The sequence below is a fragment of the Schistocerca cancellata genome, chromosome 10, assembly GCF_023864275.1.
Source record: "Schistocerca cancellata isolate TAMUIC-IGC-003103 chromosome 10, iqSchCanc2.1, whole genome shotgun sequence".
In the NCBI taxonomy this organism is placed as follows: Eukaryota; Metazoa; Arthropoda; class Insecta; order Orthoptera; family Acrididae; genus Schistocerca; species Schistocerca cancellata.
This window is the reverse complement of record NC_064635.1, coordinates 60,984,740-60,998,122: the sequence shown is the minus strand read 5'-3', so window position 1 is coordinate 60,998,122 and position 13,383 is coordinate 60,984,740. Positions and strand designations below refer to the sequence as shown.

At 37.8% G+C, this 13,383-nt stretch overlaps 1 protein-coding gene across 1 annotated transcript in view; it reads left to right on the top strand.

Annotated features, from left to right (window-relative positions):
• Positions 1-13,029, top strand: part of LOC126106386 (REST corepressor 3) — a 74,316-nt gene extending 61,287 nt beyond the window's left edge. The window contains exons 11-12 of the mRNA XM_049912652.1: positions 6,178-6,422; positions 7,513-13,029. Coding sequence (XP_049768609.1) covers positions 6,178-6,399 — 222 coding nt within the window. The 3' untranslated portion in view covers positions 6,400-6,422; positions 7,513-13,029. The remainder of the gene's footprint in view (positions 1-6,177; positions 6,423-7,512) is intronic.
• Positions 13,030-13,383: the final 354 nt, after the last annotated feature.

Sequence of the window (13,383 nt, the reverse complement as noted above, 5' to 3'; positions counted from 1 at the left end):
GTGAGCAAAGAACTCTGGGTGTAGGCTGTCCTCACCAGGGGGTTTACCTAATTTAGTGTCACTGGTGGCAGTGTTTATTTCTTCCACGTTGAATGAATGGTTTGGGTTGTGTCATTGGGAAGCTATGTTTAAGGAGTTTCATTTCTTTCTTTATATCCTTAGTAAGATTTTTGCTCCTTTTGCTTTTGGAAATCATGACTAGATGCGAGGCGGTCTTGTTTGGGTGGGTTTCTGACATTGTCTATGCAGTTGTTTTTCCATCTCCAAGATCCTTAGAAGAGACCAAGCTTCTTGGCTTGATTTTTTGTAGTCAAATGAGCTAACTTTATCTTTCCATTTTTTTCCTCATGGCTGCATCTAGGCTGTGTAAAAGCTGATCTGCAATTTCATGGTCATTGCTCTCAGTAAATTGTTGGTAAAGGTTTTTGCTTTCTTGACTCCATCCAGGAATATATTCTTTGCAATACCCTGTAGGGATATGTTTCTGTGCTGCAGATATCATAGCTCCTATAAATCATTCATAAGCTTCATATGTAGGTGGTATTCGACGTATACAGTTATCAAGTTCTTCAGTGAAGCCAGGCCAATTGGCCTTATTGAAGTTCCAGTGTGGTCGAGGGTTGGATGTGATCAGGGGGATTTGGATGCCGATTTCATATATCACAGGTCTGTACTGACTATGAGGGAAGTCATTAAGCACCTTTCGAGTAGTCGTTAAAGGTTTTTTTTTTCCTTCATCTCTGAACATAAAGCACAGATCAGGACAGCACCCTCTTTTTCCAGGCTGCTGAGTTGAACGTGTTTCAGTCTCTGGCATAAAAGACGTGGAAGAGGTTGTTTCTGTCCATCCATTCCACTACTGCTTCACCATTTTCATAATTAGTTTTGTATTTCCAATTCTGGTGGTGACTGTTGAAATGTAGACTGCTGGGTGTGATCGGATGTCTACAACATGATTGGGCCACTTGGAATTCGGAGGTTTGTAGATGTTTGAAACCTCAGTGTCGCCTACTCTTATGACAACGGAGTGATGTCCTCCTCAGTGCTAGTAGACAGAAGAAATGCATTATCTATAGTACTTCGCTCATATGTAGCATTACTATAGGCACGATAATGCGTTGCTCCTAGAAGATCGTATCCTGATATTTTTCCTCTGGATCGCAGCTGCTTTTCCTCACTGGTGTGTGTTTCTTGTATGACTACCAGAGCAACTTCGTGAGAGAGTAGCAGATTAGACAAGGCTTCACTTTTAGCACAAGTAATACCTTCAATGTTTAGTTGACACACACGTAGGAAAGATCCCAGGATCCTAGTGGTATTTTGGTCCTTAGAAGGTCCCTTTGAGAAATTGTTCGTAATTGTCATAATTCTGTGTTGCATCTTGATCAGGAGGTAAAAAAAGACTTTATATCTGATTGCCTATTCATTGTTGTTCCCTTTGCACCACCCATGCCTATTCGTTGTTGTTCCCTTAGTACCACCCAGGGGTCACATGTAGGGTACTTTAAGGTTAGACCTACGGACTTGAGCAATGTCGGACCCCCATTTCTTGATTGTAAAAAATGATAACCAGTACAAAATACAATAATTATGTACAAAATCTGAACTGAAGCGAGGTATAACTAAGTCGTGAAGTCAAAGCCACGACAACCTCCATAACATTTTGACAATAAAAATTATGTTTACTTCTTTTTTTAAATTTAAGATTGAATTAAAATTTCATAATCCACATAATCCCGCTACAAGATTACATATAAAATTTACTTGGCTTTTACATAAACACAATTACAAAGTTGACTTTTTATCAACATTTCAATTTTACATTTTTCTTACTTATTAACTACACTGTTAATTAGTATGATGATTCCTACAGTAAATATTATCAATGGCTTGTACTTCGTAACAGAAGATTAAAGTACAATCACACATGCTCATCGGTGACTCAGGAGTCCAATTCGAGTGACCACTTGGCGCCCCCAGGTGGGGCAAGTGTAATCCGAGTTAGACATTTTTTTTTTCATAACAAGCGAAAATGTTGTGTGTCGAAGTGTTCGCAGCATTAATGCAGAGGATGGCCGGCCTTCATTGTTGCGTCCTGAAGAAAAGATCGTTCCTTGGTTTTTTATTTTTTTCATTGTTGAGAAAAGCTACTCGCAAGAATAGGTAGATCCAAATGTGCAGCATTTTTGTGGATCTCGGGAAATGTTTTTTTCTATGATGAACGACATCACCGTGACAAACCCAGCATATTGTAGTATGAATGTTGGAAGTCAGTAATTTCCAGCTGAAATAACAATGAGAAACCATCGGGTGAATCTGACAAACGAGTGTTCAAAAATTTAATTTTCATTTTAAAAAATGACGAGCTCTCAGAATCTTGTTTCAAAAGCCATCACGAGTTGGCAGTCATTTCCACTGCGATGCCACACATAATTATCACACTTGAACATAACTTTCATTACATCATCTAGTTCCACAGTTTCAGCATACAGCGTCTGTGTATGGAACAACGAACAGTCAAAATGTCTTTCCCAAATTCGTCCTTGAGTTTATTTTTAAATGAGAACTGAAACCTTGATGACACCATATCAACTGTGGCAAACAGTCTGAGGCTACAGAATGGACCTTATCCCAAGGGAAATTCATATTGTACACTGATTCCCAAACAGCTTCAATAATATTTAGTCCTGTTGAGGTATAATCAGTAATCAGTACCACGTCTAAGGGTTCCTCAGTTACTTGCAGTGCTGTATCGAGACCAAGTACAGATATTAAAAGTTGAGCACAGTCACAAATGTCTGTGCTTTTGTCACATGCTGACGAAAATGCAATAAAGCTCTTGGCTTGTTTCCATAGTTGTCTCCCTAAGCTTGCTACAATGCCTAGGATTCGATGAGGCACTGTTTGTTAAAAAGGCAGATGCCTTCAACTGCCTGCAGCTCCATTGGAAACAAACATTCTGTAGCTGCTACCACGCATGATTTTACGAGAAGCGTCTCAGAAAATGGCTTGCCACTCGTAGCTATAATGTGAGTGACTTTGTGGTTTTATCAAACTGCTTCTTCAGTTCTGTTTTCTTCACTGTCCTTCCCGTGAGAAGTATAAACTCAACACAGTACGTGAATTATTTCCGTTACTTCTGTACTTAGAATTCTTTTTGAAATTTATGTCTCCTGGTACGTCGTTCCTCATCCTGGATGCTAGATCTAGCTCGCTGTGTGCTCCTAATGCGGTGCGTGAAGACATGTATAATGACGCTGTATGTTGCACTTCTTAGTAGAATTAAATACTTTGTGACAGACAAGGCACTAGGGATTTCCATCCCTCTCAAAAAATAGAAGTGGATACTCCTGTTTAGGCACAGGACTTCTGCAACTGACCGTAACTGCCACTGAACATGGATTATTGCTTCAGCTGCGGCTTAATGGGGCCAGGGCGCACTGACTTTGCTTTCCCCCACCAAACAGGCTCCAAGCCACTGCATTGAGTACTCCGGAATGCTCCTCCTCCCTGGGGCTCCGTTAGAACAGCCTGCAGCAAGGTGTTTGTTATTCTGTACTCGTGTGCAGAGCTTCATGAAATTGTTTGCCGCTTTGCCTATTCTTGTATTTAGTTCATCGTTGTGATGACTACATTCAACTAGAAGCCATCTAATCTTATGGCAGGATATCTCTGTATCTTTGCGCCATAATCATGATCTTCTGTACATTCACAGACAAGGAGAACAACAAATTTGTTCATGGGCCTTTGAAGGTCAACTTGAGTATGAGCTGCGAATGCTGCATTGTCAGCAAATAAAAGGTTGCTTACAAATAAGTCCTTGTGATAGCACTCAGATCTTTGCTCAATGAAAGGATATTATGTGCTTCCTCCAAATATCACAGCACCCTCTATGTCATCAAAAGTACTGGTTATCTTCGAGAGTTTTGGAGGACACCCAATTTTCACTAGTAAAAGATACAGTCCCTCCCTGCTAACCGTATCAAAATATCTTTTTCAGAAGATTTGTTTCTTTATGAAAATTACAATAATTTTGTGATGTTAACAATACAATGTTCAATGTATTATCATTAATGATTGACTTAGTTAACTACTACATTTATTGAGTATAAATAAAAGAAAAATTACACAGAAGTAATTAAAATTGTAAAGTGCCAATATAAGACTAATAGGCAATATAGAATTTGAGGGATAAACTACTCAAATGAAATACACATGTGTTTGTGTATTTTAGTTGCATGTGTCATATAGTTCAATACTGCATAACATTGACAGTTATTCTTTGCAACATTATTTTTGTTTTGGATTTTTAATATCTTAGTGCCACAACCCCCCTCTCTCCCTCCCCCCTCCCTCCCTCCCTCCCCCCTCTCCCCCCCTACCTCCTCCCTCCCCCCATCCTTACCCTCCCTGTCCTCCACCTCCATTTCCTCCCTTCTTTAAATTAATGTGTGATTGCCAGAAAGGAACAAGACTGCTCAGATGAGGAAGGAAGTTTTTGTTGTCGAATATTAGCTGAAGGACGGAAAGCAGTTGTACATCATGTTCTTAAACTTTGGCTGAGTCTTACACAAGACAACGTGCAGAAATGTTCTCCGTAGTGGGACACGTGAATGCAGATAGGTTAAAATATTCTACTCCATATTACACCAGGAACCTTCCCAAAGTTCTGTGTTAATCTAACTATGTGATTTGTTGCTCTGTAGATATCCTCAGAAACGTTTCTTGACAGGCCTAAATTATTTCTATGCACTGCTACAATGTATGCTATAATGCTAAATAAGGGCTGTCAGCCTCACTTTGACCTGTGAGGTAGGATAACTTCTCACTGTTCCAAAGTCAAAAACGAAAAGCTATGTAGAAATCCTACCACTTTCAGAAAAATTCCCAGTTCCGACCACAAAATTGGAAAACGAGAGCTGTAAACCGTAGCTTCACCAGTCTGTAAACAAAATAGGATAATAGTCATGAAGTTAAAAAGGAAAAGGATGCACACAAAAACGCCACAGGTAACCGCTGGAACAAATGGTGTTTAAGATTTTCTTGTCTTCTGCAAGATCAGGCCAAATCTGCTTCTTTCATTAAATGACACCCCCAACTAGGTGATATTCTTACTCTGTAATGCAGCTTCTGAATACAGTGGGTGTATTCCCACCAAACAGTAACACTTGCCTTGAAAACAGGCAAATGACCAGACCGGTACCTACATCTGTGCACAGGAATGCACTCTGATCACGGTCTTCCAATTTCCAACATACACTCCGCAACACAACCTCCACTGCAGATGTTACAAAACTGGCCTCGTTGTGAAGCGTGACAAGACATATTAAGGATAGCGTGTCCCACTTCCAAGCTTCTGTGACAGCAAAAGATGTTTGTAACAATTAGACGTAACAGGACATCACACTGTGGGAGATGATATAATATGCGCAGATAGGAGAACAGCTTGAACCCATCACTATTTCATTGCACCACACAACAGCAGCTGGCTGATTCCCAATTCCACGAGCTTCAAAACTGCTCCTTACTGCTTTTCAGCCACCAGAGGAGAATGTAGCCACTTCAGTTGGCCATTTCCTTACTTGTAGCTGTTCTGTATGGCGCTGCTTTCTGCTGCAACTCTTAGAAGTTTCTCGGCAATGGCTATCGTGGGGAAATCACGCCGCATTGAACTGCTGTCTTATGCCTAGACAAGCACCCATTTAGTTGGATTACGAAAAGACTCTCCCACTACATACAAGCTGGAGAAAACTCTTACCCAGTGTACACAGTAGCCATAGTAGCAAGTGACAGGCACTGTCCAGAAATTGTATGTTACAGACAGTGTTCTTGAGTGGATTTTATTTTGAAGTTTAAAATTTGCATCATTATTGTTTCTTTGTATTTGATGATATTTACCGTTAAAAAGTTACTCTGGCAGAGTGCAAAACTACTCTGAAGGTAAACATCTCGTCCTTCTGCTGTGAGTTGATCGAACAAATTGAAAATTATTCCTGACAAATAGTTCCATAATTATGTGAACAGCAGCGTTATTGAGGAAAAAAAATGTGTTATCATAAAAAGGATCTGTAACCAGAAGAGTGACAAGTGCTGTTGATGCATTTTATGTATACAGAAGCTTGACTTTTCCTGTTGTTACTTCAGTCAGGGCTTATGGTATTTGTTGTTGTTCACTAGATGGAGACTGATGGAGTGTCTTCTGGGAGTGAGGCCAGTACTCCGACACCTGGCGGCAGTTCGCCGGTCACAGTCACGTCCTCTGCAGCTGGAGGGTCGGCGGGCACGGCGGCAGTGGTTGGCAGCACTGGTGCCGGGTCTGGTCCCGTCGCTTCTCCTGGGAAGAACTCTTCTGGTTTTCCCAAAACACCACCTGTAGGGCCGGGACAAGCTGCCAAATGATATTGGCTCTAGCATAATTTTAGGTGAGGGGCTCACAGTGTCAGTAGTGGTATCCACTCTTTGATTCAGCATTTTTTGATATTGGCACTGCAACTGGTCCAATCGGCAAGGTTGGCTTTGGCAACTCTTATTTTTCTTGTTCGTAAGCTACTCTGAGAGAGAGCTCAAAGAAGTAGAAACTGGTTGCTCAGAGTATTTTTGTTTCTCCCTTATAGCATGTGAGTAGGTACAAAATATGGAATGAACTTGGATCATTGAGAAATTAGACATAAAGACTGCCAGAATAAGCATACAGCCAAGCCCTATCTGTGTCAACCTTCAGTAAAACTTAGAAAATCATCCAGAAAAACAGGGGATGTATAGAGGCACAAACCTTATACATTCTATGCTTCGAGGAGTTGAAGCAACACATAGGAATAGAGTCCTTTCAGTTGCAAGGTGAGTATTACGGAGACGATGTAGAGGAAACAGTTTGACCTCAGATACAAAGCTGATACCAATCTGCGCAGCAGGCACTCAATTTTTGGGTTACCCTCGTATTCAGACTGAAACTTGTTCTTAGGGGTCAGACATGACATTACATTGTGTGTGTGTGTGTGTGTGTGTGTGTGTGTGTGTGTGTGTGTGTGTGTGTGTGTGTGTGTGTGTGTGAACAAAAAGACTTCCTTGGCGAGTCTCTTTTTTTATATACAGAATTTTATTCAGATTTGTGCTTAAACTGAAATTTCAGTTTCTTTCAGAATTTGATGACATGTACATTCTTGTATTATGTTTAGGCCAAATGCATGAGTCTTTCTCAGAAATGTGTTGCTTATCATGCACTTAAAACATTCTTTTCTTAATTTTGCTAGTGGAATATACATCCTGTTCCAAGACACTTGACTGTTTTGATCCACTTCTGACATCCAAACTGTAAATCTGAAGTAGATTCTGTTGTGGTTTTACGTATTCTTATGTTTATTGAAATTTCGTAGCTTCCGTGTCATTTTTCATCTCTCTTGAAAAAGTGTATACCGTTTCCTATTGCCAATCTTCAGTTTTGTCCATAATTTTGAACTTGAAAATTTATTGCACGCTATACTTCCCAATTAACGCCATTCTTGTTTGTTTCAGGTAATTTTTATTTTCAGAGAACCATAGCAGTGGAGCAGAGCCAGTGGTATTGTGATGGCTGTTTGTTGTTGAGAAAGACACACACACACACACTTCATGCAGTGTAAATTGTTTTTGCTGAAGTCATATCACTTATCCAGTCATTGGAATTCTGCTGTGCTTGGGAAACAATGTGTGCTTCGTGAGAACTATTGTGTAGTTTGTATATTCTGCTGTTTTTTTTTTTTTTTTTCTTTTTTAGATAATACATTTTGTGTTATCTATGTCATATGTGAAATATTGTTTGATTTATGCAGCCACTGTTTACGAAATATTGAGTGTCTCTGGATTCATTTTAGAATTGCTGTAAATTGAGTTTTGATGTTATGTATGTAGATTGGGCAATTGTAAATCATGACGGACTTCCACAAATGCCGTTGAACCACAATCAAACTAGTCAGTGGAAATGCCAAGTAATCCGTGTGTTCGTAAAGACGTATTCCTCCAAGAGAACTTCAGTGTTTGAAAAACAGATTATGAACGGACTAAGTAGTGAACACTACGATTTTAAATGGACTGAATAGTGCACACTATGACTGACGGAGTCAACTGTGAATGAACTGTGACTACATTTAAAGACCATTCACAGCATTTGTAATCCTGTGGCCTTCATTGCTCTCTAAGAGTTAAAGTTAACCACCAATGCCTTCAGTGAGAGTGCATGAAATCGTTCTGCAATGAGTTAACATTGATAGTGTATTTGGCTGTCACCAGGCTGGTCTTAACATTTTCCAAAAATCACAGTGTACAACTGTATGGATGCTCTCAATTTTTTATGTATTTAAGTACTGGTATGTTTCTGTTTGTCAGTAGAAAATGAAGGAAAAATGCATGCTGAATTTTTTTGAAAGGGAGGGGGAGATTTATACATTTTTACCAAACTCGGTAATTAATCATCAGTTACAATTCAAAAGTTTGAGATCTTTTATGTAAAACATTCTCTGCGTGGAGAGCAGGGTTTGAACTTGATTAACACTTAAGAAAATTTTATATGTGAGTGCTTGGGCACAATGCAGGGACAGTGTAATAGGCATATTATACATATATATTTATTATAATTCTATTAAATATTTATTTGTTTAGGGCTTCATTGAAGTTTTGCACAGGAACAAGGATTAATTGCCCTGTCATTCTGTGTTGCTCTGTAGTTGTATTGTCTAGTTCATAGTTTGAAAATATGTAAATATTATAATTCCTTCATAATTGTCGTCCTCATTTTTGCTAAGTTGACTGTTCTGTGATAGTTTGTGTTTGCTTTTCATTGCAGTTCCCCTTGTCTCTACTCAGCATTTTCTTTGTCTTCTTTAGCATTTCATTTAGTTGTCTGCACATTGCCGATTTTTAAGTTTCCCAGTTCATGCCGTGTGTTTTTTGTCTGTTCTGCAAAATCATTTGGGAATGTCTGAATACTAGCTTTCTTCATGCTGTGTTTACTTAAATGCATAGATTTCCTGTCTGTCCCTGGTTCAGTTTTACATATGGACTTTCATTGTTTGTATAGGGTTCTTGTGCTGGTGTAAGAATAGGTGTGGAGCAAATAATCATCATGACTGATTCCATGATATATTTGCTACACAATATTAAAATTGCCTTACATTTATTTGTTGTGTGCATGTATCTTCCTTTGTTACTGCTGTTATAATAAATACTTGCAGCTGGTATACAGAAATCCAAATATATATTCTGTAGTGAATCTTGTTTTTCATTCCATTTATCATGCAAATGAGTAATCTACCTCTTTCAGATTTGTCATTCCTTATTCATGTTTTCGTGCCTCTGTTTTGCTCCTTCTAGGATGTTGCTTGTTATAAAGTTTTAGCCAAAAGCTTGTCAGCGTAAGACAACCTTACTGTTCGCATTTTTATTTTATTTTTATGGCTGTTTTACCTTGCGTATTCTGTCAGAGTACGCATTGTAATACTTGTCCTCAAACAAGGCAGTGTCCTTAAGGGCATTTCTAGTTATGATGTCAGATTTCTTTTGATTTCTGTGTTGAAATTCTTACTTTTTTTAATTATGAAAGTGCTCTAAGTTTCACCCAATAAACTGTATGTCAGCTTTTTTAAGGTACTTCATGAAGGCTGAGATTCTGTCCCAAGGGGATACTAAGCCCAGTTCTGGTGATGGTTAATTTGAAAGTGTATCGCATCAGGCTGTACTTATTAAGACATTTTGATGATTGATATGCATGCAGTTTATAAGTATTATCTTTCTCCTTTGTAAAACTGGTATGCATTACAAATGCCAGTGAGTAGGTACAGTAAGGGAAGATAAGTTTCTCCAAACTGTAATAAAAGTGTTCTTCAGGTTTCTTTTTTTAAAAGTCAAGATTTGTACATCACAACTGAAGTGGTTTTTTAATGTGATGGGGGAGCATCGAAATGTGCATTTAACAATTATGTAATAAGTATGCTTAAGTGTTTACACTGTTCTCAACAGTAAAATCACTCCCATTGATTGTCTGGTGTCATGATAAACAAGCCCATTGTATTTGTTTAATATATTTGTTAAAAATAGATACATTTATCAGTTGTGTGCAGTTGTAAGCCGCCAGGCAGTTAGGTCATATGAAGAGCACGTATTTTTCCAGTTCATTCAAACTTGTATGTTGTAGCCGTGCATTCTCATACAGTTATCTGCATTGCCTGTTTTGGTAGCTTTGTGAAAGATCTATTTTCTAAATGTTTACTAAAATCATTGAAAGCAAAAGAAAAATGATTATCCCATAGTGGAGTTGCTGATGTTCCTGAAATTCTGGGTGTTTTTGCAAATTTAACTCACTGCAGACAAATGAAATACTTAAAAATAGTGAATTGTTGACTGTCTGTAGTGTTAGGTATTTCTAGATAATTATCTATAATAGCCAATATGTTGTCTCAATATTAACTGGAGTGTGGCGTTGCACAATAACATTTGGTGTGAGTACTTAAATACATCGTTGTCTGAAGATGAACTGCATATCTCAGCACAGTGTGTTGCTGTTTTCGTCCCAATCTTCGGAGAGCGAGTGCATTAGAGCAACAAGTTGGAGTTACGAGTGTTCTCGTATGTGAACTGTGGTGTAAATTAGTGCTGGTGCATCATGAATTATTCTGTATGTGCACACACATACATTAACAGAACTGTTGCACTAGACCTGAGAGAGCAGAAATTACTTCTGGTCTTCATGTTTGGTATTTAATAGAGATAATAGACATTCCTTGTTATGATGAACCCAATATTTCCATATTTTGGAACTGTTAAGTAATATAAAACAAGACACCATGAGTGAGTGCGGGGCAAGAGCGCAGTGGATGTGGTGGTGGCTGGTGTGGATTTGAATGTGGTGCACAGGCACGCCTCTTTGTATCAGTAGATAAACTGAAAGCTGAAATTGCTTTTTTAAGGCTTGTTATTTTTTGAAGGAGGAAAAGGAATACTATCATCACAAATATCTCAAATGGTTGATTTCTGAGGCATTTCACTGTAGCCTGAAAGTAAAGAAGAAGAGATTCAAAGCAATAATATCCTAATTTCTTTGTCATGACACTGTTGTTGTGTGTACAAGTTTATTTCAGATTGTTAGCCATGTAATGCAAATGTAACTGAAAATTTTGTTTTCATATATTTATCTCATAGGGATAAGAATATCAGCTAACAAGATGACCAAAAATCTGAACTCATTTTAATAATCATATTTTTACATCATCCTGTTTCTTCCCAAGTGAATTGTAACCCACCTGCGTAGCAATTATTGCTGATTGTACATTCAACTTTCATATATTTTTTGATACGGTTTTTGATTATGAAAGTTACTGCTTGTGTTAAACTTAATTGTGTGAAGAAATTGAAGACAACTATAAGTATGTTGCAGGTTCAGACTTCCCCTCCTGCCCTCGCCCATATATTTTATTAAGCAATTCTGTTAATTATTCTGTGCAGCGCCTCTGTGCTCTTAATAAGAGATTGACAATCCAATTTTTAAAAATATGAATAGGTTTCATATGACAGAATCTGCGTCCGGGTGCAAAGTGGACCTTCAGGTATTTATGAGGAAGGTAACCAGTGGAGGTACAAGTCAGTAGTTACCTTGTCTTTTGTCACTTTACCTGTGAATAGAAATATCGGCACCTAGTTTCACTTTCTCCTTAACAGTTTTTGCGATAAATGGGTTGTGGTAACAATTCCTCTCATACATTCCAAAATGTGCATTTTCATACAGCAGTGTACACATTCATTACAATACTACAGAAAATTGGTATCGTGTGATTGCTGGAGGGTATGGAGTGCTTGCATCTGTGCACTCGGTAGACCCTTTCCTTTTCACGCATATATGTTTTTGCATCACATATAAAACATTCTGATTTATTTGCGTTTATAGGTTTTTCCTGTATCTTGGGGCTATTTCAATAGTATTTATTCCTCAACACAAATAAAATATACTTCTTATAAGTGTAATTTCTTACTTTTATATCTCTGTTTGCAACCATTTTCAAATAATGTAATACCAGTACTCAAAAATCATTCGGATCCTGTTTCTTAGATTGCCTCTTACTATGTAAATAATATCCTGTTAAACATTATCATTCATCATTGAGAATTATAAAGATGAATACACAGAGAAATGTTAATTTGTTAATACACTGTGGACTACAATAAAGGGTACACAAGCATCCAGTTACACACTAAATATTTTGCTCAGCAACTTGTCGCAAGGTATCCATTACCCCTCACGTGCTCTGCAGCCGTACACTTGCCTTCTCTTCCTCTGTGCGTGTGTGAATAATAGACATTGCCTATATTCGTTGAATTACAAATTATACCCCATATATCTTTGATACAATATGGCATTGATTTACTTTATAATATCAGTAAAGTGCATTCAGTATGAGTTGACTTGCACACAGCAATGTGTTGTGTGAGAGAGGTGTTGCTTGTCAACTCCCTGTCATATTTTAGGTTTACTTTTTCTGCGTATTCAAATAGATTTTTATTTTTGGGTAATGCCCATACCTGTGATTAGTGTGTCTTGTAACTTGTTTGTTTTACCATTATTTATTTTGCACGTCATTGTTTAAATAGCATACTTTGTTTCTCTTTTATTACACAATTTTTTGTTATACTGTCCTCCTCAAAGTGTACAACACAGATATTATTTAACTCATCATTTTTCTCCACTGTCATTAATAGCAATGTAAATTTGCATGAAAACTTACTTTTGCCATTTGTTTTCCAAAAGATCTTGTTTCAGTTGTTAGTGCAATGATAAACTTTACTCGTGATGAACTTTGAAAATTGGAAAAAAATGTATAAGAAGCTTACCCGATTATTTATTTGTATTGTGAGTTGTATGTTCTAAGTAAATAGTAACATATATTTGCATTAAATTTCAATTTTTATGTTTCTCTTCCAAGATTTAACACACACAGTGCAAAATGTATCACTATCAATATTAAATAGATTATCCATTCCTCCACTTTATTTCAAATAAAAAGAAAACTATCACACTATTTTGATGTGCAACGTGGTTCTTTCAAACATAATTCTGATTTCCAAAAACTTGTCTGAAGATCACACTATGGTCGGTGTACAGTACAAAGGAGATACTGTAGCTGTTCCAGTTTTCTTGAGAAGCTAGTGAGTCGGTGGGGATGTCTGTTGCTCTTGACTGCCTACTGAAATCCTATTTATCCTGTGAAACCTGTGCCGCTGTACCAGCATTATGAACTATCATGACATAGTTTCAACTAAAGCCAACTAAGCTAGTGTAGACACAAGGTGACACCTACAGGCAGACATGGGGAAACGTAGTGAATGTAACACAGTTACATTGTAGATATTTTATGGTTCAAA